Here is a 26,770-nt window from a genome sequence, read left to right on the forward strand (position 1 = left end):
ATTTGTTTTTGGTTTTACTTAAAAAAAGCCTTCATATTTATTCTTTAAATTTTTTAATTCCGACCCTCATCCCTAGCCACAAGTCATCCCCGTATTTTGCTACATACATGGGTTCGGTCCTCTATGGCCTGTTAGAGCTCTCTTCGATCTTCTTATGGCTGGATTGATCGGTTTCGGCTTAAATAGGAAGAACTCGAGGATTCCACCTCTGGAAAGTGTCTATACCTAATAGCTTAAGTCATTGTTCTCATTTTCTCGCTGACCTATCATGCAAAAGGTACACCGTTGGAATGAGTGTGTTTTATTGAGAGAATCTTAAGTAAAGACGAGAGGTGCATCTATCTACTCGTTAATGTTCGGTTGACTTGCACTGATAGACCTCTGTGTATGGAAATTAAGCGAAAATAATACAAATTTTTCACCGCAAAGTAGCAAAATCATGATGAGGGGTAAATATTTACTTGGATAAATATGTAAAGCCAAGGTTGGAGAAATAGATTTTGGATTTTGGAAAAATTAATTTGGCAATAATAATAATAATAATCATAATTTTTACATAAACTAATAAAAGTTAGAGAAATAAAATAAACAAATGGATTTAAGTGAGTAATTGAATAAATAATTAAATAAATTGTACATGTTAATAAAAAAAATTATTATCAGTAAGGTCTTAGAAATGTGTTAATTTATTGGAAGAATATTCAATTTTTAATGAAGTTTTAAGTTATTAAATTTTTATTTTTCTTTACTAAAATGGTAATTTCACTAATTTATTATTATTTTTTAAGAGATATTTTATTTTATTTTTTAAAAAAATGAATTTATCGCGGGACCAAAATCTGCTGGCGTTGGGTGGTTTGGCGCGCCGGTGAGCCAATGTGGCTGTGGATAACGGAAAAGGCTTGGCTGGTTCAATATTACTGTGCAGAAGATGAACACCATTTCTTCCTAAACAAGCCTCATTCCTTTCCATTCCATTTCACCGCACAGTTTTCTTCCTCCTATACTTCTGATTTTCCATTTCTATGTTTCTGGAGGAGCTTAACTGCAACATCTTGAGCTGTGTTTCATTCGTTGTATATGCCAATTGAATTTCAGGGAACTAGCTTCCTTCCGTCAAGGTACTATGATGATATGATTGTTTGATTCCTTTCTGTGTGTGTGTGTTCTTATATTTGTATTTGACTTATTGCTTGCTTCTTTGTAATCTCTTAGGTTTGTAATTTATCTAGATTAGGGTTTGCGCCATGGTTATCGTTCTAGATTTTTTTTTTTTTTCTCTGCTGACTGTTGGTCTAATTGAGGACATAAGAGGAAACTTGACACACATCTTGACATTACTTTTGCTATTAGAATGGTAGGTTTGTTTATCCATGCCCCAAAATCGACTCACTTTGAAGCTGTCTATAAAATTTTAAGATACTTGAAAGGCCTTTAAGAAATGATATACTGTTTATGAAACATGACCATGTGCATGTTGAGGTTTATACTGATGTTGATCGGGCAAGCAAAACCATAGATAGAAGATCTACGTCTTGTTACTGTTCCTTTGTTGAAGGGAATCTAGTTACTCAATGAAGAAAAAGCTAAGTGTATTGGCTAGAAGTAGTGCTGAAGCTAAGTTTAGGACATTTGCCTATGGTATTTGAGAAGGTATATGGATAAGGAAACCATTGGAAGAATTGAAATTCTCTTAGAAGGTGCTCATGTGTTTTTATTGTAACAACAACGCACTGATTTCCATTTCTCACCGTCGAATCCTTCGTGATAGGACAAAACATATTGAGGTTGATGAACATTTTACACGGAGAAGATTGGTGGAGGAGTAATATACATTCCCTCCCTCTTTTACTGATGTCCATTTCGAGAAGTCGGGTGAGTAGGTTCAATGCTTTTTTGCGAGCGTTGGTCACTAGGTCGTTTTATAATTATGGTCTTGGTCTTGTTCTTTTGGATTTGAGTCCTTGTTTGTAGTTAAATCTTGCTTCCTCTTGGTTCCTCGATAAAACTTGCTGGAAAATTCTTTTTGCCTTTAGCAGAAAGAGGAATTATATTCCAAATTGAGGAAATGGGCCAGATTAGAAGAGGTCAGAGAGAGGCTGGGGGGAAGGAGTGGATAAAACGTTTGCAACGAGAGTTTTGTTCTTTTTTTGTATCGAGAAAAGACTAAGTCCTCTCTTTTCTGCAGTAAGGTTTATAATATTCCATCGAACAAGGTGTGGGCCATCATTTTTTAAGTTAAAGAAATAGCAAGCACACTTGGGTGTAGCCATTATCAAAGGAAGTAAAGCTTAGTAAAATTCTAAATACAAGAATATTGCTTCCTCTAAAGATTGAAGCTCAGAATTCCTATAAGATCATTGACGGAAGCTCACACATTTTTTTGGACATTATGCGTAAGAAGAGAACTACATCTGTTTTCAGGGAGAAAAAAAACTATTGTCCAACTTAAATAGCACACGAGGTAGGGAAACCTTTTAAAGTTCTTTTAGATACAAAAGGTTAAAATATACACTTACATCATGCAAAAATCCACTCCTCCCATCTTCCAAAGGCGCCAATGGAAGTACATAAAGAAACATCAAAACCTCATCACCAATCGAATTCGCCTAAACCAGCCCATAGATTGAAGATGCCGCGCTAATCCTGCAGTATCTACTTTTATATAGATTCCCTCATAGCAAAAAAGTCACGATCAAAGAAACGTGGAATGTTGCCAACAAATTCTAGGACCTGAAGCTAGGTAGGAACCTAAAAGATAATGAAGCAACAGAATAGGCAAAATTAAATCTTGACCTTGCCCCAGTGGTATTGTCAAATGAAGCAAACTCGTTAACTTGGCTCCCCACACTGACAGGGTTTTCTCAATAAAATCCTTTTCTATAAAATCCTTTTGATGGACTTTCTCTATAAAATCCTTTTCTATAAAATCCTTTTGATGGACATAGGGGAAAAAATAGAAGCAACAAATCTCACCCTAGATAATTTGGAAAGGACATCATTCTAAAAAGATGAAGTTCTTCCTTTGGGAAATAACACAAAAAACCATTATCACAAGTAAAAATCTTCAGAAAAGATTGTCCTGCATGACCGTTTCCAAATTGGTGTCCATTATGCAAGAAAGGAAACGCATCACAAAGCCACTTATTTATGCAATACACATACGCTCAGAAATTCTTGACAACGATTCTCAATATATTCGGATAGCATCTCATATTTCCTTGGGAGGTAAAGGATCTTTTGGATATGGCCTTAACGTACCACCCTTTAAGAATGCAAAAGTCCTACAATGGAAAAACCTCGTCATGGCTTTCTTTTGGAACCTATGGAAAGAAAGAAATCAAAGAATATTCGCAGAAAAGACACAAATTTATACAAAACTCTTCGACAATGTTGTTTACCAAGGTATATCCTAGTGTAAACTGTCTAATATTGGAATGTCTTGTCCTTTTGTAAATTTCAATAAAAAAGATGTGAGGAAGAAGCTGAGTTCTAAACATGAGATTAGTTATTTTTCTTTGGACGTACATAGCATTACTTTCTGAATCCTTTTGACAATAGATTAGCATAAAAAAGTTGATTCCACGTATCTGGTACTCCAGGCAGACACCAGTGACTACAATCTTGCGGAGCTTCATCAGATGTGCCGTTCTCACGATTCTTTGAAGGGTGGCCATCATTCCTGAATTCTGTCAAATATGTAATATTCAAGAACTGAACTTTATGTGTTACATAATTCATTTGTTTGATTACATCTGAAATGAAAATATTGTTTTCTGGTTCATCTTGCAGCTTTGTGTAGTCTCTTTCTGGCTCCTTATCAGTGTCACAGTGACCCCCTTCACTCCATGTCCCACCCCTGCAAGTTTATGTCAAAAGCTTGTTTCACAAAGCCACTAACCATTGTTAATTTCTGATAAACAACAGATTTCCTGACAGTATAATTTACCTGTAATGAACAGGAGAACAGCTGCGAAAGAAAACATGAGTTCTGTTTAGATCCAAGTTTTCCTCTACCCATCGCTTCCATGTTTGCAGTGACCTCCGAAATGCTTCCATCACATCCATACTCGTGTTTAATTTCCCACCTTCTTGGAAATAGTAACCCCTGAAACAAAAATGGATGTCTTCTATAGTTATTTTTCCCATTTATGGATAGAAATGAAGGTCTGTGTTCTTGATTGATCTCAAAAGCAGTAATCTGATCAAATGTTTACTTCTAGATTAGAAACCTCTAATATCATATTGATATGGTCTTGACACTTGTATTACTCACTGAAATGATTCTATTTCTTCCTTTTTTTACTAGAAATGTTGTCTTAGTCAAGCTCATTGAAGGCTAACTTAGAGAAATACTCTTGTGAAGTAACAACTTGTTAAAATGTTCAACAAAAAGCCGATGTGGCGTCGACTTTGGAGCGACGTAGTAGTTTCTTAGATCCTGTCTTGATTAAGTCGAGAAGAAAGACATTCGGCCACATCGATTTTCTGTTCAACATTCTAATAAAATTTTCTTAAAGTGTAGTTTTGAAACATTTACGAACACTAGAGTATTTTTTCTAATTTAGCTTTTTATTTTTGAAATTTGGGTCAAAAGTAGGTTGAGAAGATTGAAGCCATACATTTTAACAGTCTTGAACTCATTCCACCAATGGCCATCATTGAAAATTAAGATATCTGCACCAACCCACTTCTGGGAAAACCAATGCATCTCATCAACTCGAATGGCGGCGTTAACTTCACTGGATGAGTTCGGAGGAGGTCGGCCGATGATCACCAGAAAAGGAGCTCTGTAGTATTCAACTGTAAGATTGTATTCTTGGAATCGCATTTTGAGAAACCCCTTGTGCTTGTTTATTGGCTTTCCATTTTCTTCATATATCGTTGAAAGGTTTGAAACTGCAGGTGTTAGCATGCATAGCAGTGACTCCCATTGGTTTCTTCCAATGGAATCGCCAACGAACACGATCCTCCCGTTTCGAGTTCTCTCCAACAGCTCACTTGCATTGAATCTAAGGTTGGAACAAGAAAACGGTTATCAACCATATCAGATACAGGTAATGGACATGAACTTATTGCATAAACAATTTTTTTATTAAAATGATAGTCAAACCATCTAGAATGTAAATATATTATAGATTAAGATGGTTTGTTTGAGCAATGTTCAATAATTGACATTATTTATAAGCCAAATTCAACCTTCACAGTTATGCTAAAATAATAATAATAATAATAATAATCCAGATGGGCTATTAAAGGATGTAATGGTTTAAAACTTAGTGGTGCACATGTAAGTGTTCTTAAACTATTTTTTTCAAACAAAATCTCTTTGCAATGATTTGAATCTTAATGGCAGTAGAAATGGTCTTTTTCCGCTTTTCCTTCGAGGTCTTCGTTAGCACACCGACTAGTGTTTGACTTTGATACTATTTGTCCTCATTATCATACTCTGTGTGCGACTTTGATACCATTTATCCTCATTAGCACACCGCTCGGTGTTACGACTCTGATACCATTTATCCTTATTAGCACACCGTCCGGTGTCCGACTCTAATACCATTTATAACGGCCTAAGTTTATTGTTAGCAAATATTGTTCTTTTATAAAACTTTCCATTTTGAGCTTAGAATGAAACTATTTTGGAATTTTTTTTCAACATGAAATAAAATCTAGATTTTCCATATGTTCATCCAATTCTTTGGGAAGATCCAACAAGATTACCCTTTTTGGTTCCTCAACATCAAATTTCATATTTTCCAAACCAGGATTATACCAAAAGTCTAAAATTGATAATACTTTTGTATGCAAAAAATGAAAACTCAAGCTCCCAAATAACTTCAAGACAAGTAGCCTATAGCCATGTTCATACCTGGGAATATCACAGCCATCCGGCTGCCACCGCCACTTCCGGTAACCTTCATCTTTCCGGCCATTCTGAGTACACCGGAATCCTGGATCAACAAAGGGGCAATTCTCAGTATAGGAGTGAAATGGATAACTTTCATCCCAAACCCATTTCCCATTGGAGTAATCACAAGCTCTCGGCAACAGAGACGTCGTCGTCGACGACAAACTCGGACTGTTTCCGGGAAAGATTTGCAACAAGAACTGATGCAAACGTAAGAGATCATAATACTGGTGATTGAAAGGAGTGGCGGAGGAGTTGAAGATGAAAAGAGCAGAAACAGAGAGGAGAAGAAAAGACAGAGCAAAACAGAGTGTTCTGTTAATGGGGAAAGCAAGAAGAATTATGGGTCTTTGTGAAAAGGGTTGCTGCTCCGTTTGGATATCCATTGAAAGAGGAAGAACAAAGGAATTTATATTTTTGAAAGAAATCAAACAATTGGGAGTTAGGAATGCATGGCCAGTCTTTATAGGGGGATATGAACCAGTTGACTTTTTCCCCACAGAAAATGGAAACAATTTTAATCCACATAATTTCCTTCCATCAAAATCAAAACCACTTTGTTCATGAAAATAAAATCAAATATTACCTTACCATATTCATCATTATTCAATATTGTTCATGGAAATTCATCTGTAGTTTGCAGATTTAGATAGAGAAATGGTGAAGAAAACAAGCAAGTAAGATCGTCCTATGCTTTGAAAGTGACCTTGAAACTGATATACTATTATAGTCTTTTAACTTTTTATATTTGGACTTTTTTTGGATTGACGAAGATATCTATAATTGGATTACTTCGCGATTCAGCAATTCAAATAGATATCAAATGAGTATAGGTTAATTGGTTAAGCTATATATTTTAAATCACGGGGAGTTGAACTTTAAAAGAAGAAAGTGATATTATGTTAGTGATTATCTTTTCTAGTCAAGAAATTAGTTGGAAGCAATCTTAAGAAAGTAAATCCATCGTCATAGTAAAGTCTAAATAAAAGGTTAAAGGCTATTGGTCGGAATTTTAGGAAAATAGTTTTTATGATATTACCAGATAAATTGAAATAGATCTAGTTGGAGTAAATTCCATTTAATAAGATTATATAAAGATAATTGTATTTTTAAAATTTTGGATGAACTATTTTTAATTTAAATCTCAAAATTGAAAATCTGAATTCAAAATTAAAAGATTTTGTAAAGAGTGGGAGACTAAATTATATTTAAATTAGAATGGTCAGAATAAAAAATTTAATTTTTTTCTGACTGTCTCATCAAAAAGGAAAAAAAAATTATTATTATTTTTAAATTACTCATGGCTACCGGGAGATTAACAAAAACTGGAGTTTTTTTGGAATTTATTAGTTGTTACGATCGAGATACTTACTTTTAGAATAGAATAAGTGATAATTTTAGTAAAATTCTAAATATTTTGGTTGCAATTAGAATATTATAAAAGTATTTGGATGATAGTTTAATTAACACCACAACTGCCTTCAAGTGGTGATAATTAATTAATTAATTAATGGTGGTTGGATGATAGTTATTCACACCACTATTATAACATATTTTAAGTGGTGATAACTGATTGGCATTAATTATCGTGGTCATCGACGAAAACGATTTTGTGAGAAAAGATTACCTACAGTACGTGCGAATAATTATCCACTAAGCTCCCTTGATTTCGTTTGATTAGTCATATAATCATTTGCATATCTAACCTTAGTAGTGGAGTTTCAATAATTTTTCATACTCACTTTATAAGTACCATTTTTTAAAAATGATTTTCATGCCAGACCGTGACACAAAAGATGAAGCAACACATAAATGATGGGCAGGGTGAAGAAATTAGTAATGAGACAATTCGAGAATTTTATGACTTTTCCTAATAGAATATGTTGATGTTAGTAATTCTATAATTTTTAACTATTCTTCATTTATTTTAAATGGTAAATTTGTTATCTCGTAGGTAATGATCTCGACTAGAGTATAAAAAAGTTGGGTCATTACAACATCACTGCTAATATCAGAAGTTTTACCAAAATCCATCAGAATCAACTAAATATAACCTGAAGATAAGCTATAGTTATGTTGTAGTGCCCAGAAATTCATAATGTCTAAGCGCTCTGAAACTTCAGTACCAACCTCTATACTTTTGTTCCTTTCATTCCATCATCAAAGCTCGTACTTGTGTTCTCCGAGCTTGAGCAATCTTTATTGAGCTGAAAAAATTAATACAACCAAAAGAAACCAAATGAAAAGAGACAAAATTTCAAGAAATGCATACGATCTCAACTAGAAACATGTTTCATCCCATTTGAAGTTTCGTGAGTCCAGTCTTTTCTACTTCTTAAATATTCTCGTGTTCAGTTTGATCTATACAAACAGAAGGCTCATTTAATCACTAATTGTAACAGCCCAAATCCACCGCTAGAAGATATTGTCCTCTTTGGGCATTCCCTCAGAGTTTTAGAATGCGTCTACTAGGGAGAGGTTTCCACACCCTTATAAGGAATGCTTCGTTCCCCTCTCCAACCGATGTGGGATCTCACAATCCACCCCCCTTGGAGACCAGCGTCCTCGTTGGCACACTACCCGGTGTCTGGATCTGATACCATTTGTAACAGCCCAAGTCCACCGCTAGAAGATATTGTCCTCTTTGGGCATTCCCTTCAAGGGCCTCCCCTCAAGGTTTTAGAACACGTCTACTAGGGAGAGGTTTCCACACCCTTATAAAGAATGGTTTGTTCCCCTCTCCAACCGACATGAGATCTCACTAATGAACTCTACCTACATTCTAACCGTCATTCTCTACTTAGGTTAGATAACATATTAGCAGAAACAAGCAAACCTCCCTTTCATTCAAAAACAAGCAGAGGAAGGTTACTGAAACATTATCAGGTATCTGAGTAAACTTGTTCTAATTGTATTTGTAATGCAATCACGTTCACTTGCGAATCACAAAATTTTGAAGGTGTAGAAAAAGAAATTCAAATTGAAAGCTATAGAGGAAGAAATTGACAACATTGAAAGAAATAAAATATAAGAGCTTCAAAATCTACTTCAAGAAAAGATGCAATTGGCTTAAAATGGATTTACAAGACTATATACAAAGAACCAATTTTATTCAGAAGCTTAAAGCTCCATTAGTTGAAAAGGACTAATCTCAACAACCTGGTGTAGATCTTAATGAGACAGATTGCAAGAACTGTACTCGTCTTGGTAGTTTAATTGCGATGAAATTTGTTTCAACTTGGTGGCCTGGCTTGATTCCTTAAATGGCGAAATGGAAAAAATGAAAGTGGAGCTAACACAAGGATACAAGGTGAAAGGGAAGAAAGGTATTACTTATCGCCTCAATAATACCTATGGGCTATGGAGTTCGTACCCAGCGATAGAGTAAGAGCCAGGGGATCAAAGTCGCTCCACGATTTCATGCTTCCGTTCTTAGAGGGGGGAGGGAATCAGAGGATATTAGGTGCACGAAATTGGATCCCTACGGAATGAGGTCTTTCAAATTCATCGTCGAACATAAATTATAATTGGTTCCGAATTAGTGAGGTTGCGTCCTTCAACAATTAAATCTAAAGGCCACAATTCGAGAAACAGAGAAGAACTACACGGATAAAGAAAGTGCTTTCAGTCGCTGTTCGAGAACAATGAGTTCAAAAACCGCACGGAAAACGGAGACAGACTCGTAAAATCATCCGATTCGTAGAGAATAAAGAAAACAACTCAACAGACAAAGGAAATTCCAATCCTTCTACAAACTATTCAAATTGCCAAAGAATCAGGAACGACCTAACATTAAATCTCACCTAATGAGAAGTTAATTTCTGATATAATCCACAAGAATATCGAGGTTCGCCTACAAAATTGAACATAAAATACATGAGGTTAGGTTGAATGCTCACCGGAAGAAATCGATCGAGTTTAATCGTGGTGACGCCTTCTCAGCCGCTCCCTGACAAAATCGCTACGAGCTTTATCGAGAATATCGATGTTCGACTACAAAATTGAACATAAATACATGAGATTAGGTTGAACGCTCACCGGAAGAAATCGATCGAGTTTAATCGTGGTGACGCCTTCTCAGCCGCTCCCGAACAAAATCGCTACGAGCTTTAGTTCGAGCTTGCTGAGGGCCGATATTGACGTAAGAGAGGTAAGCTCCGACGGCGAATAAGGAGAAACCGGCGACGAAGTAGCAGGCGCTAGTTCCTAGCTGTCCGCGCGGGAGAGGGTTCAGCCACCGTCCCATTTCCCTCTAATACTGCGCTCTACAAAGCTCATGACTAAATTTATAATTTAATAATTAAAATATAATTTTATTTTAATTTCTATATTTTAAACAAATCTTTAAAATTATCTATTTTTATAGGAGGATTTTGACGTTCACTAGGCAATGCGGCCATGCCGCCATGTATCCGCCGATTCTCTTGCTTCAGTAATGCTTCTCTTCTTCCGATTTCCGACCTCCTCAAGCTCTGCAAGACCCCCATCGACCTCCAGCAACTCCATGCTCGTCTCGTCCAGAAAGGGCTCGAGCAAGATCATTTCCTTGTGACCCAATTCGTTTCAACTTCCAACTCAATTGCCAACATTTCATATTCTACATCCGTCTTCGATCGTGTTCTATCGCCTTCTACCTTTCTCTGGAACACTCTTGTTCGTGGCTACTGTGAGAAGTTGCAATTTGTAGATACTATTTCGTTATTTGTGCGTATGAAGAGGGAGGAGGGCGTTCCTGATCGGTACACATTTCCTTCGCTTCTCAAGGCTTGTGCAAGTGAGGGAAAGGTGAGGGAAGGTATGGCCCTTCATGGATCCATTTTGAGATGTGGCGTTGATGAGGATTTATATGTTACGACGAGTTTGGTGAATTTGTATGGGAAGGGTGGGTTAATCGAGTGTGCACGTAAGGTGTTTGATAGAATGTCAGAGAAGAATGTGGTTTCTTGGACATCTATGATTGTTGGGTATTCGAGTACTGGGAATTTGGTGGAGGCGAAGAGGCTTTTTGACTCGATGCCGGAGAGAAATGTTGCGTCGTGGAATGCAATTATTGGTGGGTACATGAAAATGGGTGATTTAAAGAGTGCTGAGAAGGTGTTCGATGAAATGCCAGAGAAGAATGTTGTGTCTTTCACAACAATGATCGATGGGTATGCAAAAGCGGGCGACATGGTTTCTGCCAGGAATTTATTTCAAAAGGCACCAGAAAGAGATATTGTCGCATGGTCGGCTTTGATATCTGGATATGCACAAAATGGTCAGCCAAATGAGGCAGTCAAGACCTTTCTTGAAATGGGTTCTAGGAATGTGAAACCTGATGAGTTTGTATTGGTTAGCTTAATGTCAGCTTGTTCCCAAGTGGGCAATTTGGATTTGGCCAAATGGGTTGATTCATATGCTAGCAAGTGTTTAGTTGATCTTCGTGGGGCTCACGTTAGGGCTGCTCTAATCGATATGAATGCTAAGTGTGGGAACATGGAGCGAGCCATGGATCTGTTTGAAGAAATGCCTAAAAGGGATCTGATTTCTTATTGTTCTGTAATGCAAGGGTTGTCACTCCACGGGTGTGGAGATCAGGCTGTGTCACTCTTCGAGAGGATGCTTGGTGAAGCTCTAACTCCCGATGAAGTAGCCTTCACAGTCATCTTAACAGCTTGTAGCCGTGCTGGACTTGTGGATGAAGGTTGGCATTACTTTGAAATCATGAGGAGTAAATACTCCATGGTTCCCTCTCCTGATCACTATGCATGTATTGTTGATCTTCTTAGTCGATCTGGGAGACTAAAAGCAGCTTATGAGCTCATTAAATCCGTGCCTGCTCAATCTCATGCTGGTGCATGGGGTGCACTGCTTGGGGCCTGCAAATTATATTCTGATTCCGAGCTCGCAGAAGTGGTAGCGTCTCGATTAATGGAGCTCGAGCCTCAAAATGCTGCTAATTATGTGCTATTATCCAATATCTATGCTTCTGCTGAAAGGTGGTTGGATGTGTCTGTTGTGAGAAACCAAATGAGTGAAAGAGGGATCAGAAAAATACCCGGTTGCAGCTGGATTTAATCGAACACATTGTTTATACGTTGTCTGCAATTTAAACTGCACCAGCATTGATCTAACTCGGTTTAGCATCTTCATTTATTAGACTATCAATATCATTGCTATATTGGAATTCAGCATTGGTAAAAAGGTTAATTCAGCTTATTGTTTTCCCCACACATTGGTTTTATTGGTGAAATATTCATTTTTGCAGAAATGTTTCGGTCGTATGTGATGAAATATGCTACCGGTAAGACGAGATTGTCGTTAATGTTTTAAAGCATGTTGCATGTTGTACTGTTCTAGAAAGAATGACCAAATAAGTGCTCCCTAAATTTTCAGTAGTAATGAAGTGTAATTCTCTTTATTTTGGCAAAATATGTGCATACCTATGGCATGTTTTGTTCCTCACATATTATTTTACTTACAGAACTGAAATTGAAGTTAATCACTGACAACTCAGTTGTGTTCCAAGTAAGACATAGCCACAGCAGCATGAAGAGCTGCTCCAATTGGAAGGGCCTCCTCATCAAGGACAAAGTGCGGTGAGTGCAGTGGCCGGTTTGATCTCAGAGTATCATTCCTTATCCCAATCCCGTATATGGTGGCTGCAATCTTCTGTGACAAGAAGCCAAAGTCTTCTGCTCCCATGGTCCATGGAAGGAGTTGCACATTGGATTCTCCAAGTAAGCTATTTCCTACCCTATTTGCATGCTCAAACAATGCTACATTGTTAACCATTACTGGTGTATCCTCCATAAACTCCACTGAAGCATAACAATGGTGCACTACTGCTTGTGTGTTGATGACCTGTTGAAAAGAAATTAAGTTTTTCCCAGCTTCAAAAGTAATATAGGAATTTGTTTAAGTTCATTAAGTGTAATGCATGTTATACCTCTCTGATCCTTTCCTTAAGGTAAGAGAGACCCTTAGGAGACAAGCTCCTAAAAGTTCCTCCAACTTTCACGGTTTCGGGAACGACATTATCTGCTTGCCCTCCATCAACAAATGCAACAGTCACCACCTACATTGCTGAGTATTAGTTAACTACGACCATGTTTGCAAGTTTCCTTGCTATGCATTACCTTTAAGTGTTGAATCTTGATGAGCAGTTAATAATTTTCTCATGTTATTCTGTTCTTATGATCCTAACAAACGGAGAAGATTAGGGACTTCGTTTAGAAGGCGCAAAACTTACTCCAGCCTCGAGAGGATCGGTTTCACGAGATACAATTTGTTGAAGAGCTTGAATTATAAAAGCTGTTGCTAGAACTGGGTCCTTCGTCTTATGTGGGGCTGCAGCATGTCCACCCTTTCCTCGTATCAAGGCCGAAAAGTGTCCTGCTCCCGCACATACTGGACCAGGCCTCGAGGCTATGACACCGGTTGGTAAGGTGGGCAAGACGTGCAATGCAAAGATTCCATCTATATCGTCAAGGGCATCTTCTTGTAGCAATTGATAAGCTCCATTACACTCTTCTCCTGGCTGGAAAACTAACTTCACAGTTCCCTTCAAATAACAACATATACAAGTAATCCTGGTCAGTCCCCTTCCCAGGTAACAGAATCGCACAAATAGGATTTACAATTCTAAGTATGAAAATTTTTACCTTCAGTTTCTCTATTTTACTCTGTAATAACCTTGCTGCTCCTAATAGCATAGCAACATGTGAATCATGGCCACAGGCATGCATTTTACCTTCTACCTTGCTTTTGAATTCCCATTCTACCAGTTCCTTCAAAATTATATGAGACATATTTAGCTTGGAGAATCTGAACTATTCATCAATTTGCACTCCTATTCTACCGTGGCATGATCTTCTCTATTGATGACAACAATTTGCAGGGTTGAATTTTAGTTTTGCAAAAGGTAAATACCAGCACAAGCCTACCGCTAGTAGATATTGTCCTCTTTGGATTTTTTCTTTCGGGCTTCCCCTCAAGGCTTTTAAAACGTATCTATTAGGGAGAGGTTTCCACACCCTTATAAAGAATGCTTTGTTCCCTTCTCCAACCGATTTGGGATCTCACAATCCACCCCCTTTGAGGTCCAGCGTCCTTGCTGGCACATCATTCGGTGTCTGGCTCTGATACCATTTGTAATAGCCCAAACCCATCACTAACCGATATGGTCCTCTTTGGGGTTTTCCTTCCAGGCTTTCTTTCAAGGTTTTTAATACGGCGTCTATTAGGGAGAGATTTCCACGTCTTTATAAAGAATGTTTCGTTCTCCTCTCCAATCAATGTGGAATCTCACAGATTATCAGACCTTAGAGCAAGGATAGAAAGCAATAAGGTTAGTTGAAGCAGTTTCTTGATATGCTATTCTGATATGGATATGTATGAAGCCTATCTCAGTTTTAGTAGCAAAATATAAATCTTTTTAGAGTCAAATGTCTTTTGCTTGCTCTACATTTTCCCAAGTTACTTTTGACAAATTACTTTCTTCCATTGTATTTGATCTGTATGCCATTCTCTGGTTTCATCTTTGTTTATAGAGAGAGTACCTGAAGAGGAAGGGCATCCATGTCTGCTCTAAGAGCAAAAACAGGTCTAGATGAAGAAGAAGAAGAAGAAGAAGAAGCCCCTTTAATGGAAGCCACCACTCCAGTCTTGGCAACAGGCCATTGGTAACTGATGCCGAGCAAGTCGAGCTCAGACCTCACGAGTTGACTCGTTCTGTACTCTTCAAATCCCACCTCTGGATACTCATGAATTCTCCTTCTAACTCCTTTTATCCACTCCAGGAACTCCCCTTCCCTTGCCAAACCCAATAACTTCCGTGTCAGTGAGTGTAGCTCCAACCCATCTCCACCGTGCTCCACCTCCGACGCCGACGGCCGCCACAACGCCACTCCAAAAACAAGCATCCAACAAAACAACTTGAACTCCATGCCGCCGCCGCCGCCGCCTGCCATCTCAAAAACAAATGCTTCCAATGGGTAATATAATGTATCTATTTGATATTGGATGGCCATAGTTATAAACTACATATTTGATTTGGGAACTGACATCGAAATTGAGAATAATAATGGGGTTTCTAAAATAGACAACATTTAAAATGATTGTTTCATTTTCACTTCCGTATTTTAAGGGTGTGTTTTACTTATATCACATGTGAATTTCAAAGAGAGTAAGGTTTTAAAGTCGAGTAGAGTAAGGTTTTAAAGTCGGGTACGAATGTTATCAAATTCATCGCGTTGTCAAATCATCACTTTGTTCTTTTAGCTTTTTGGGGATAAATTCAATTCCCACTCGAGTTTCTTTTAGACATTTTTTGAGACTTTGATGTATATGAGGGGTAAAAAACGTGAAACACGGTTTTCATTAATTCGTTCAATTATTTAATACTTTATTTTTAAGTTAGGGAGATACAGAATTCGGTCAACGATATATGGATTAGGGTTTAGGGTCGAACTTGTATTTAGGGTCTAACAATATACCGTTTAGAATTTGTATTAGGGATCACGCACTATTAAACTACTAATTTTATGTTTATTGGTTTATGAACTATTAAACTATTAATTTTATGTTTATTGGTTTATTTATTTTATTAGTATAAACTAAAAACTAATAGAGATTATTTAAATCAAGAAATTTAATGCTATCTTTCATTTTTGGGCCGCTAGATTTATACAATTTTTGGGCCTACACAAGAAATCAAGAATGAGGGCAGCAATATGTGGGCTGGGCCTCACGTGCGATCATTTCATGTTGGGCTTCCATCCTTAATGGGCTTGACCCTGAATAACATAGCTTTAGGCGATTACAAGTTTTCTATAATTGATATAAAATTTTAAAATATATTGTTTTTTAGTTTATATATATATATATAGTGGTTAATAAGGAATTTTTTTAATAATAATAATTAATAATATAAAAATTAAACATAAATATTTATTTCGCCATTGATTATATGGCATGAAATAAAAATTTATTTAGTACTTTTATCAGAATTAATATGTAATTTACATTAAAAAAAAATTTAAAAAAAACTACCAAAATTGGGTTTTTAAAAATATTTATATTAATTTTTAAAAGTAAATAAAAATAATTCTATTTATGTGTATAAAATATAGAAATGAAAAATAGGGACTTTGTTTTTTATTATTATTATTATTTTAAAAGAAATTTGGGGCATAAATTTATGGTGAGAAGTTAAAACTGATAAATAATTGTTGTTTAAAAACAAAATAAAAGAGATCATGAATTTTTAGGGGTAGTTTTCTATTTAATGTTATTAATTATTTTATTGTCATTAAGTAAAATTATTAAAATAATTTTAAATAATTTAATTTTCATCCCCTACCTTAAATTTTACCATCAATCTTACTTGAAATAAACAATTTTAATAAAGTAATATAAACAATTAATGGTAAATATTTGATAGAGTAAATTATACTAATAAATCTTATATAATTATAATAATTTATTAATATAATAATAAAAAGTATTTAAACCAACTAATCATAATTAAGTAATTAATTGTAGTTAAGATATTGTTAGGTAATTAATTAATCATTAAGTTTATTTTAATAAAATTGACAATAATTGTACAAATATTAGTGCTCATAAATCATAATAATTCAGGCGAAAAAAAGCGGCTCATTGGCGCTGCCACGCGCGCGCGTTAGTTAATAAACAATAAATTTTGGATATGCTATTAATTATAAACAGCCCATCCTTTAAAGCTATGATCCATAAATTTTTATGAACTATAAATTATTATCAATAATTTCATCATAACTTTGGAGACAACTATGATACTAATGTTTTTAATAAATGAAATGTATTAAATCATAATTAAATTAGATAAAATACTTTCGATTTGTAATACGTCATGCCTGATATTCGAAATCAAGATTCGTCCATCGAATGTTAAAAAATTGCTCCACAGTGTTGTATGACATTACCCAAAATTCATTAAAATGTATTACCGGAGAGGCATGATGTCAACACTCGACCACCTTTGGGACCCATGACCTAAGTAAACTTGTAATAACTCAATCCCACCGCTAGTAGATATTGTCCGCGTTGGTCTGTTACGTATCGTCGTCAGTGTCTACTAGGGAGAGTTTCCGCACCTTTATAAGAAGGGTTTTGTTTCCCTCTTCCACCCACCTTGGGGCCCAACATCCTCGTTGGCACATCACCTAGTGTCTGCCACTGATACCATCTGCTAGGGAGATGTTTCCACTCCCTTACAAGGTCTTTATTCCCCTCTCTAACCGATGTGAGGTCTCACAATTCACTCCCTTGGGGTCAAACATCCTCGCTAGCACACCGTCTACTGTCTTGCTCTGTACCATTTGTAACAACTCAAGCCCACCACTAGTAAATATTGTCGGTTTTGGCCCATTACGTATTGCATCAGTCTCACAGTTCTAAAATGCGTCTACTAGGGAGAGGTTTCCACACCCTTATAACAAATGTTTTCTCACAAACCTACCCATGGCACATACGTGCGTCATAGTGTGAGTGAGCAAAACAAAACGAGTATCTTAAGTATTATCATTTAGAAATGGATTTCTAAGGATAATATCGGATGGTACGAGTGTGCTGACATTATACCTTAGCCCACGAGTTGGAGGTTGGTACTTACAACCATTGACCGACACAATATACAAAAAAGACTCACATAGACATAAGACAGTTCATGTCTCAACATTACTCGAATAGATAGAACACATGATGGTTACAACATGACCCATTACCTATTTAGTTTTTAAAATTGAAAATTAATTATTTAAATTAATTTTAATTTAAACAATTGTCAGAGGGAAGTACAGTATAATCTAGTAATCTTTCATATTCACTCAGTAACAAACAAAAATCTTTTACTTTTACCACAGGTGAAATAAATAAATAAAATAATTAAATAACGAATAAATATTGGTCGGGCATTAAAGTGATGTTTTTATGTACGCTGGTTTTGAGGGCGTACTTGGTATTGAGATGTTTGGATTTATAAAGCGAACTAAATTCAATTTGCTATTTATTATTATGCACCTCCCTTTTTTAATATTATTTATTATTTATTTATTTTGATAATTAAATATGGTATACTTTATTAATTGGTTTTTGCCGAATTATACAATTTAATTTTAAAAAAAATGTATTATTGTTAACATTTTTTTTCAATTTCCAATAAAATCCGTTGTAATATATATACGAATTTATTGGTTGAAAATAATAAAATGGAATAATGGATGGGTAAATTACTCAACTAACCTTGTCTTCTTGGTGGCTAACATTTATTGTATATTTTATTATTATTTTGCAAAACACAACTTTAAATATTTTTAAATTAATTTTTAATAGACTTTTAATTTTTTTTACATTTTAATAAAAATTTAATTAATCAAAATTATAGGTTAATAATTAATAACTAGGGCCATAGAATTTAAAGTAACATTTTATAATAAAAATAGTATATAATTTATAATTTAATCTATTTTTTCTATATTTATAAATCAAATATTAATTTTTTTTATTTTTTGGTAAAAGGAGGGTTGTGTTAATTGAATACATAGTACCGACTCAAGATTTAGAGGGATTTGGTCCGACCAATTTAATGTTCTATACTCAAACTCTCTTATTATTTTGCGACATTATACTTAACCTATAGTTTTTACGATAGTGTAATTTAGAGAAATATGTCAACATAAGGATCAAAGCCAACTAGAGGCTCATATCTGGTTGAGGCCGACACAGGGTTGGATTCGAATGTGAACACAAATTTAATGATAAAATAAAAGTCGGGATTTTCTCATAACATAGATTGATTGAGGCTGAGTGATGAACCTCTCTCGTTCATATGAGATAAAATTTAATGCATAAATGAAGACCATTCTTCACAAAGGTTTGGAGGTCTTAGGTCGTTGCTCAGGTTATACCACATATTTTTAAGACAGACTTATTGTCAAGATAATGATCGTTTACTAAAAGAAATATATCTTTAAAGATATGAACGTTAGCGACTATACCTATGGTCATACCCTACTTATATAAGTTAAAAGGCAATGTTAGCGACTATACCTATGGTCATACCCCACTTATATAAGGTAAAATTTAATGCTCAGGCATGACCATTCATTATAAAAGTATACAATTGATCGAAACTCATAGCTCCAGCCTCGTGGGTCTCCAACCCTACGTACTACTCTCGTTCCTAGATCTAAGTTGGTACCTTACCATTAACTATTTCCTTCACTCATTCGATTTTTTTTTTTCTAAAATTTTTAATATGAATTTCCCTTTTTTGACCTATAAGGAAAAAAAAATTAAAAAGCAAATTGTTTATAAATTTATAATAATTTATAATAATTGTTAGGAAATTCTAATAAACACGAGAAAAGTGTATGAATAATGAAATTAATAATTTTTTTTAATTTAATTCATTTGATTTTCTTGATGTCTATGTTCGTCACGTCTAGTTACCTAGATGATAATTAACATTTAATGTTTCCGATATTAAATTAGAGGTGTTCTTGATATGAATTGAGTCGGATTTAAATTATTTTTAGATTCATCTGAGTGGTAATTTTTTTTTCTACGTAAACAATTTTTATTAAATAATTGTCTAAAATGTATCATAAAATATTTAGGTTGGTTAATTAGCTCTAGGGATTCGAGCTATTTATTTAAATTTTTATTTTTAAGTAAAAATAAAACTTTAATTTGTAAAAATTAAATAAATTAAAATAAACAAATATGACTAGTCTTTTTAACTCTAAAAGAAACGTTAGATATTTTATACATATCTTAAAATTTTTAATTAAAATTATAATTATTTAATTAATTAAGCTAGGTCCAAATTGACAATATTTTATTTATTAAAATATGCAATACACTTATTTTCTTGATTACGTGAACATGTGTGAGTAGAAATACCTAAACTCGATGAAAAAATCTCAAATGAAGGATGAAACTATGTTGTAATATAGAAATTAAAATATTATTCGATTTATATTTTTCTTATTTTAATATAAATTACATTTTAAAATTATTTTAAAGGAATATTTAAAAATATATATCTGTACAAATATGGAAAGAAAAAAAAATACCAAAAGAAAAATTTATAGGGTAAAAATAAATAGAAAATTTTACCCATAAAAAGAAGGCAGTCATGTTACGTCACTGGTAAATATTCGAAATTTTTAACCAATTCAGTTGGTAATAAATTTACCTCAATTAATAAGAATTGAATACCTTAATTTATTTGTTTGTGTGCAGTAAAATGTGTTGGTAAAATTTTGTAATTCTCACAATCAATAGCAGCCTCATTTTCAACCAAGTTCATAAATTCCCCCACAAAAATTAAATAAGCCCTCAAAAGCCAAATCCTTCACCCCTATAAATAATCCCCTGTTTCTTTGCATCAATGCCCCTGCAATCCCAAGAGTTCACAAATTCTCCCCTGTTTTTTCTCAAAATCACTTTTTCTACCACAGGTGACCCGAATTTCCGTTCCATCATCATCTAAGAATTCCGGTTCGAGAAATTCCCGATTTAACGAAAAACCCATTTGAATTTTTTGCAGATAATTTGAAGATGAATCGAAGAAACAGTAGAGAAGGAGGTGCGCCGAAGTTGGAGCTGAAACTGAACCTGTCGCCGCCGAGAGGCGGAGGAAACAGAGGAGTGGAATCGCCGAACCGGTCAGCCACCGTGTCGCCGACGTCGCCGCCGAGCTCATGTGTGTCGTCGGAGGCGGCGAGATCGTATTCGAACAGCCCTGAAACGGCGACGATGATGCTTGTGGGATGTCCACGTTGCTTGATGTACGTGATGCTGTCGGAACAAGACCCGAAATGTCCGAAATGCAAAAGCACTGTCCTTCTCGATGTTCTCCACGATAATACCGCCGTTAAAACCAGGCAATCCTAGAGAGAGAAACAGACAGACAACAAACATGGAGGTCTAGAGAGAGAAAACGAGTTCCACATAGTTTTTTTTTTTTTTTTTTTTTAAATTTTTAAATGTATTTGTCTCTGTTGGATTTTTATTTATTTTTTTTCTTGGGAATTTTTAGATTTTCTTAAATAGGAAATTAGAAGAAAAAAAAGGAGGATTTTAGAGAGAGAAAGAGAGAGGGGTAGTTTCGGGATAAAGACAGAATTTTCTCTCCCTTCTTTTAGCCACAAGGACGGTGTAAACCAGCGGTTAACTGCAAGTACCAAATGTTTTCTTTTTACCTTTTTTTTTTGTACATCAAAATTATTTTTTAAAAGTTTAATTAAGAATTAATTTAAAAAATTAATTGGTTATTAAAAATATTACGTGGAAATATATATATATACAAGGAAGGAATTAAAGAGATGGTTCGAGCATTGAAGAAAGAGAGGGGAAAATGAGTAAATGAGCAAACATAATGTAATGAGAAGGAAGCATTAAATTAAAGAACATAAATGCAACAGTAATTGAGACCGTTGAGAATAATTGAACCAAACCCGGACACAAAATATGTATATATTAGGAATCATACTCTACAATGGTATGATATTGTCAACTTTGAGCATAAAGTCTCATAGTTTTGCGTTAGGTCAATCAAGATAATGTTCTTCGTTATAAACCCATGATCACTCCCTAAATTAGTCAACGTGGGACTCACTTCCAATAATCTTCAACATTAACGACAAACGTTCTAATATTGAATAAGTATAGGATCTATTTATAATATTTGATGTTTTTATTTGTTAATTTTTTTTCCTTTTTATTATTATTATATTTTTGTGGTTAGGTAGGTAGGGGTATTTCTAGGTCTTAGATTTTAAATGTTTTATTTATCGAATTATTTATGTGATTTATTAATTGGTTTATAAGTAGTTTTCAAATGGATGAGGTATTAATTACACCACATGTTGAATTTAATTTCTATTTCTTTAAAAAGTACTTTATTTAATTACGCGGTTTATTTGTTTATTTTTTTTCTTTTAATTTTTTTAAGTAAAGAAATTGAATTCATATTTTGGGCCTTGCAAGCCCATTGATGAATCCAACTCAAACTCATGAATGGATTGGGCTTGGCTTATTGGGCCTACATCAGGCTTCAAATTTTGGGTAATTTTTTATTTTATTTATTTATTTATTTATTTTATTTTAATTTAACAATTCTATTTAATTTAATTTTGTTGAACAAATATGAAAAAGTTTGAATAAAATTGAGCTATACACTAGAATTAATATCTAATGATTATATTAATCGTTTAAATATATACAATATTATTAAATATAATAATTTTTAAATTAGAGAAAATTTCCAATAATAATAATATTATTATTATTATTGGAAGAGAGTTAAAAATTGCACGGCGCCCTTAAATGGGTTTGTTAAATTCTCAATGTGGAACGCGAAATCGGGATACTTGGCGCTCATTCTGGAAGACGAGGGAGGTATGCTTAGCCGTATCAATCTTGAGATGTATGCTGGTAATTTTAATGGTTTTGATGTTTAATCCATCGCTTTAAGATTTTCGGTTCTGTCAAATCCATTTGAGTTCATGAACTCATGATTGTCTTCCTGAGCGATGATTTGTATTCAATTGGTTGATATATTTTCCTTTTCGTAAATCTGAAATCTGCTGAGCTATAAATTTATGAAGGGGATTGATTATTAACAGGATGTTGTTAGGATTGTGGAGGTTGTGAGATTATAGGTACTATGAAGAATTCTGGATTTAATTTGACATAGTTAGGGCAAAAGTTTGATCACATTTTCCCCCCTTTTGAGTTAGAATATTATATTTGGGGTAGCATCATCATCGGATATCGTGATGATTCTTTTGGATTGTTACTGTAAATTGCGACAATTGACATGTTCTTATTTATTTGATGATTCTTTACACAGTGCTAGGATCATCCGATTTTATGTCGCCAAATCCATTTTTTATTCCCATTCCTGCCTATCCCTTCAATGGTGGATGATATGGGAATTAAGCTTTAGGATATTACCCTTGGTATAATGATCGATTCCTGCGATTTACATCCAGTGGTCCGTGTAGGAGCCGATTTTTGGCTTCAAGACTTGATGCCTTCTTTTGTTTATACACATTTATGAGAATGCACTAAGGTTTGTGGTATTTATGCTTCATGTAGTTACAAGAAGAACATAGTGGCTACTCTTGAAAAATATAAGAATCTACTTATGACTAATACCACAAGGGTGACAGTTATGTGGTTCATATTAGCTTACCATATTGGCATTTGCTTGAAAAATGTTAAACCATTCAAGTAAAAGTATAGAGAGTAAATGGATTCTTATCCTTGATGATAATTGTGATGTTGAGATTTGAGAATGACCTTTAGAATCTTTGTTCTAGAATGTAAACAGTTAAAGGGCTAAGAGGGAATGGGTTCAAGCTTTGGTGGCTAATCTACCTAAGGCTTAATATCCTACGAATTATCTTGGAAATCAAATGTTGTAGAGTTAGGTGGTTGCTGTGTGAAAATAGTTGAGATACGCTCAAGTTCGTATCTCAAGTTGGCCCAGAAGGAGACACCATTAGGGTAACTTTGATTCTCGAGGAGCTTGGATAGAATCCAATGGTTAGAAGAAACCTTGATGATAGCTCGGGAATGAGTTTCTCTCTTTCCCTCGCTAAAATATTTACTCCCAGGATAAATGATTGGAGAATATCACGAGTGAAGTGAGAGGAAGAAAACAAGAACACTTCACCTCAACAAAACTGAAACTCATTTTATCCTCAACTCTAAATTGAAGTTTCAGAACCAAGACTACGCAATTTCATTAGCAAGAACTATAAGACATTCTAGTGAAATTAAGCACTCTAATCATACTAAAGTTCCCGATCCACTAACCAAAATAGTTTTGCCTCTCTAGAGTCTAGACTCCTCTTAATTTTGACTCTCTAAATTCCTTCTTGTTCTCTATCTAAGCACTTATTGAACTATTTTATTTGGCATTTTTATGAGGCACAACTCTGAAGTCCTTCGAGTCCATACAATTGTTATTTGGGTTTGTATTTACATACTAGTTCTTGTGATATGTTTATGAAAAACATTGAATGACTTTGCAGACTAACTTTCAGGTTAGGAAAGTCTTCATAGGCATATTGAATATATACCCCTTTTTATGGTTGAATAATTGTTTCTGATTTATGTCGGAGTCTCCTATTGGCTAAATAGGGGGAAGATCATGGGTACATAAGTGAGGGAGACTCTCTATTGGTATAGATTTTTTTTTTTAGAGAACCAAAAATCAAACCACAAGAGCTAATCCTCAAATGATGTTACCAAAAGAGGCAGAACTGAATTAAATCCTCGTAATGCCACATTTGTAATGTAATATTCTAGTAAGGTTCAGAAATAGTACAAATTTTTTTAAGAAGCTAAATGAAGTTTCCTCAAGCTTTGGTGAATGTTGTAAACTAAGAAAAGTTTATATCGAGACTGAATAATATAATGAACTGAGCGTCGTTCCTAGTACATGTGGGAGATTTGAACCAGAACTTTTCGTTTTGGTTGAAGATATATATTTTAACGAATCTAATTTTGCTTAGATCCTTATGCACGGGATACACTAATAATTTAATGTATATTTTTACAATTTTTTTAATGCTTCTTGACAATTATGTTGTGATTTTTATTGTTTATTGTTTATTGTTATGGATAGAAAGTCAGATATCAACCTCTGTCACTTCTGCAATGGGTCCTACATTCTAAGATATGTATAAAGTGAGTTGTTATGGGTCCTATCCTACTTTTGTGATTGCTCTCACTAATTCAATCCTCCATTATTAGGAAATATATAGTGCAGACACAAATGCAGATTCAATCCTCCATTTGTTTTAATAATGTATTAGTTTACATTATTTGTAGCATTATTAGAACTTAGATCTTATAATAATATATTTCCAGCTATCTCTTTGGATCTTTTAAATAAATAATAATTTCACTAAGATCTTCTTCTTCTCTCCAAATCCATGTCAAATCAGGTACCATTCTTGGAAGAAAAAGAAAAAGAAAAGATTGTGGGTCATGAAGCCATGTTGTGTACTTTGTTTGGTTGCTCTCCAAATGGCAAATTGAATAGCCAATTGGAATGGTGACCCTTAAAACATCCATGTGCACCTTTGGACCACCTTCTCCTCCACACTAATTCTATTAGCTCCCCTAACCCTACCTTTTTCTTTTCTTTTCTTTTCTTTTCTTTTCTTTTCTTTTTTCTTCCGATCACTCCGTATCGAGACCCTACTCTTCTAGTCTTTTTTAGCCTTCGGAGACCATTTGCGTACCCCGAGGCTTGCTCTAATTCAAGAGACAACAAAAGTTTTACGGTAAATATATGAGTTTTTGATCTGCAGACTTAACCCTAAGACCGTAGAGAATGTCTCGAAATATCCTAAATTTTATTCATCAAAACACTCGTGATAAACTTAATTAACCTACTCACTAGTTCTAGTTCCATGCCTAGAATTTGGAACTCAGATTCGACATTGATGACCTAGACATTTCACTACATCACTTGAAATATGACTATGTTACCTACTTGTCTCAAAGTGTTTCTAAAAGTGAAGATAGGTCCTTTTATAGCATATTTTGTTCCAACCCACATGCTTTTGAAGCAAAGCATGTTCAACTTTAAAGTTTTTATGATTGAGCGATTGAAAAGGAAGTTGCATTTTGTTTAGTATAGATAGTAACTATCAATCTTTTAAGCATTCTTAACTGTCGTATTTGTAAGATCACTTTTATTTAAACGTGGCCTCGATTCGTTCACACATCCCTTATTTACTCCAACATAACAATTATTATTAGAAGAAATAAAATAATTGTCTCTAGAGACATTTCCATACCAAAAAATCTAACCATGAACATTGTAATGGAAAAAAAACGAAACATGTAGGGAGACAACAATTTCAAATATCTCTACGTTTTTATATTCTCATCAAAATATCATTATAGGAAAATAAAGTAAAATTTTAGTTGAATTGTATCATATATATAGTCTTTATCTATGACGTTAAATTTCATATAAATGCTATATCTCGAATAATTAAAATCGATATCAAACCCAATACACGTGACTTAGATATACAAGTCTTCGTATAATAAATATCCGAATAATTTTTTTTTATGTAAAAAATTAAAAGATTTGTTTGATTGGTTTTTTGGAGGGGAAAGTGGCCATGTTCATATAAAACAAAAACTTCCTCCTCTCACAAGTGAAGTAGATAGGAGGAGGCATAAAGATTGGACCACCTTTGCCAATGTCCACATCAAACACTCCCAACTTCCAACCTTAACCTAAATTCAACTAAACACAACCAACAACATCTTAGGTCTTTTTATGTTTTTTTTTTTAATTATTAAAAAAATGATAAATCTATATCTCCGAATGAATGGTTCAATTTTGACCTGAAGAGTTTTGACGTCGATACTTCAAAATTAAAGAGCTTCGACGTCGATTCTCCGAAATTTAGTACAGCCTAAACTTGAACCTACAATCTCTCGAGATCCCACATGATCCCGCGTTGGTTTGGAGAGGGGAATGAAGCATTCCTTATATAGTATGAAAACTTCTTCCCAATATACACATTTTAAAATTGTGAGATTAATGGTGCTCAGTAATGCTGTTTTAAATGGTATTAGTCATATACTGGGTAGTGTTTCAGCGAGGACGCTGGCTCGCAGTGGGGATGGATTTGGAGATCCCATATCGGCTGGATAGGGAAACTAAACATTCCTTATAAGGATGTAGAAACTTCTTCCTAATAAATACGTTTTAAAATTATGAGGTGGTCGGTAATGCATAACGAGCTAAAGCGGACAATATCTACTAACAATAACGATATAATTATGAATAAT

The 26,770-nt window shown here is 34.5% G+C and overlaps 5 protein-coding genes and 1 long non-coding RNA gene across 11 annotated transcripts; 3 read left to right on the plus strand and 3 right to left on the minus strand.

The window, feature by feature from the left end:
- Positions 1–3,486: 3,486 nt before the first annotated feature.
- On the minus strand, positions 3,487–6,294 carry LOC111463068 (protein trichome birefringence-like 9). The gene is made up of 4 exons (XM_023106881.1): positions 5,870–6,294; positions 4,623–5,012; positions 3,950–4,108; positions 3,487–3,859 (listed from the first exon to the last, which is right to left on the minus strand). Exons 1-4 carry the CDS (start codon positions 6,292–6,294, stop codon positions 3,535–3,537), a joined length of 1,299 nt encoding a protein of 432 aa, XP_022962649.1. The 3' UTR covers positions 3,487–3,534.
- A 1,553-nt stretch (positions 6,295–7,847) lies between these two features.
- On the minus strand, positions 7,848–17,122 carry LOC111463226. Of its 3 annotated transcripts, XR_002713843.1 has the most exons (4): positions 17,109–17,122; positions 9,947–10,173; positions 9,808–9,857; positions 7,848–8,115 (listed from the first exon to the last, which is right to left on the minus strand). XR_002713843.1 is itself a non-coding variant. In XM_023107091.1 (3 exons), exon 2 carries the CDS (start codon positions 10,152–10,154, stop codon positions 9,966–9,968), a length of 189 nt encoding a protein of 62 aa, XP_022962859.1. In that variant the 5' UTR covers positions 10,155–10,173; positions 17,109–17,122; the 3' UTR covers positions 7,848–8,115; positions 9,947–9,965. The 3 variants fall into 3 exon arrangements, 1 of the variants encoding a protein (XP_022962859.1); XR_002713844.1 differs by lacking the exon at positions 17,109–17,122 and having other exon boundaries at positions 9,947–10,231; XM_023107091.1 differs by lacking the exon at positions 9,808–9,857.
- LOC111463222 (putative pentatricopeptide repeat-containing protein At5g37570) lies at positions 10,204–14,989 on the plus strand. 4 transcript variants are annotated; one of them, XM_023107083.1, is made up of 5 exons: positions 10,204–12,191; positions 12,372–12,627; positions 13,106–13,499; positions 14,098–14,237; positions 14,440–14,989. In XM_023107083.1, the coding sequence occupies exon 1, from the start codon at positions 10,307–10,309 to the stop codon at positions 11,963–11,965; it is 1,659 nt and encodes a 552-aa protein (XP_022962851.1). In that variant the 5' UTR covers positions 10,204–10,306; the 3' UTR covers positions 11,966–12,191; positions 12,372–12,627; positions 13,106–13,499; positions 14,098–14,237; positions 14,440–14,989. The 4 variants fall into 4 exon arrangements, with proteins under 4 accessions (XP_022962851.1, XP_022962852.1, XP_022962853.1 ...); XM_023107084.1 differs by having other exon boundaries at positions 10,204–12,092; XM_023107085.1 differs by lacking the exon at positions 14,098–14,237.
- LOC111463223 (IAA-amino acid hydrolase ILR1-like 3) lies at positions 12,277–15,012 on the minus strand. The gene is made up of 5 exons (XM_023107088.1): positions 14,449–15,012; positions 13,552–13,677; positions 13,140–13,451; positions 12,837–12,965; positions 12,277–12,751 (listed from the first exon to the last, which is right to left on the minus strand). The coding sequence occupies exons 1-5, from the start codon at positions 14,917–14,919 to the stop codon at positions 12,401–12,403; spliced, it is 1,389 nt and encodes a 462-aa protein (XP_022962856.1). The 5' UTR covers positions 14,920–15,012; the 3' UTR covers positions 12,277–12,400.
- A 3,157-nt stretch (positions 17,123–20,279) lies between the features above and the next one.
- On the plus strand, positions 20,280–21,137 carry LOC111463225. The gene is made up of 2 exons (XM_023107090.1): positions 20,280–20,394; positions 20,484–21,137. The coding sequence occupies exons 1-2, from the start codon at positions 20,325–20,327 to the stop codon at positions 20,828–20,830; spliced, it is 417 nt and encodes a 138-aa protein (XP_022962858.1). The 5' UTR covers positions 20,280–20,324; the 3' UTR covers positions 20,831–21,137.
- A 1,102-nt stretch (positions 21,138–22,239) lies between these two features.
- On the plus strand, positions 22,240–25,272 carry LOC111463227. The gene is made up of 2 exons (XR_002713845.1): positions 22,240–24,637; positions 24,898–25,272. It is a non-coding gene; the product is annotated as an uncharacterized LOC111463227 (long non-coding RNA).
- Positions 25,273–26,770: the final 1,498 nt, after the last annotated feature.

Source organism: Cucurbita moschata, unplaced genomic scaffold, assembly GCF_002738365.1.
Source record: "Cucurbita moschata cultivar Rifu unplaced genomic scaffold, Cmos_1.0 Cmo_Scf00028, whole genome shotgun sequence".
NCBI classification, from domain to species: Eukaryota; Viridiplantae; Streptophyta; class Magnoliopsida; order Cucurbitales; family Cucurbitaceae; genus Cucurbita; species Cucurbita moschata.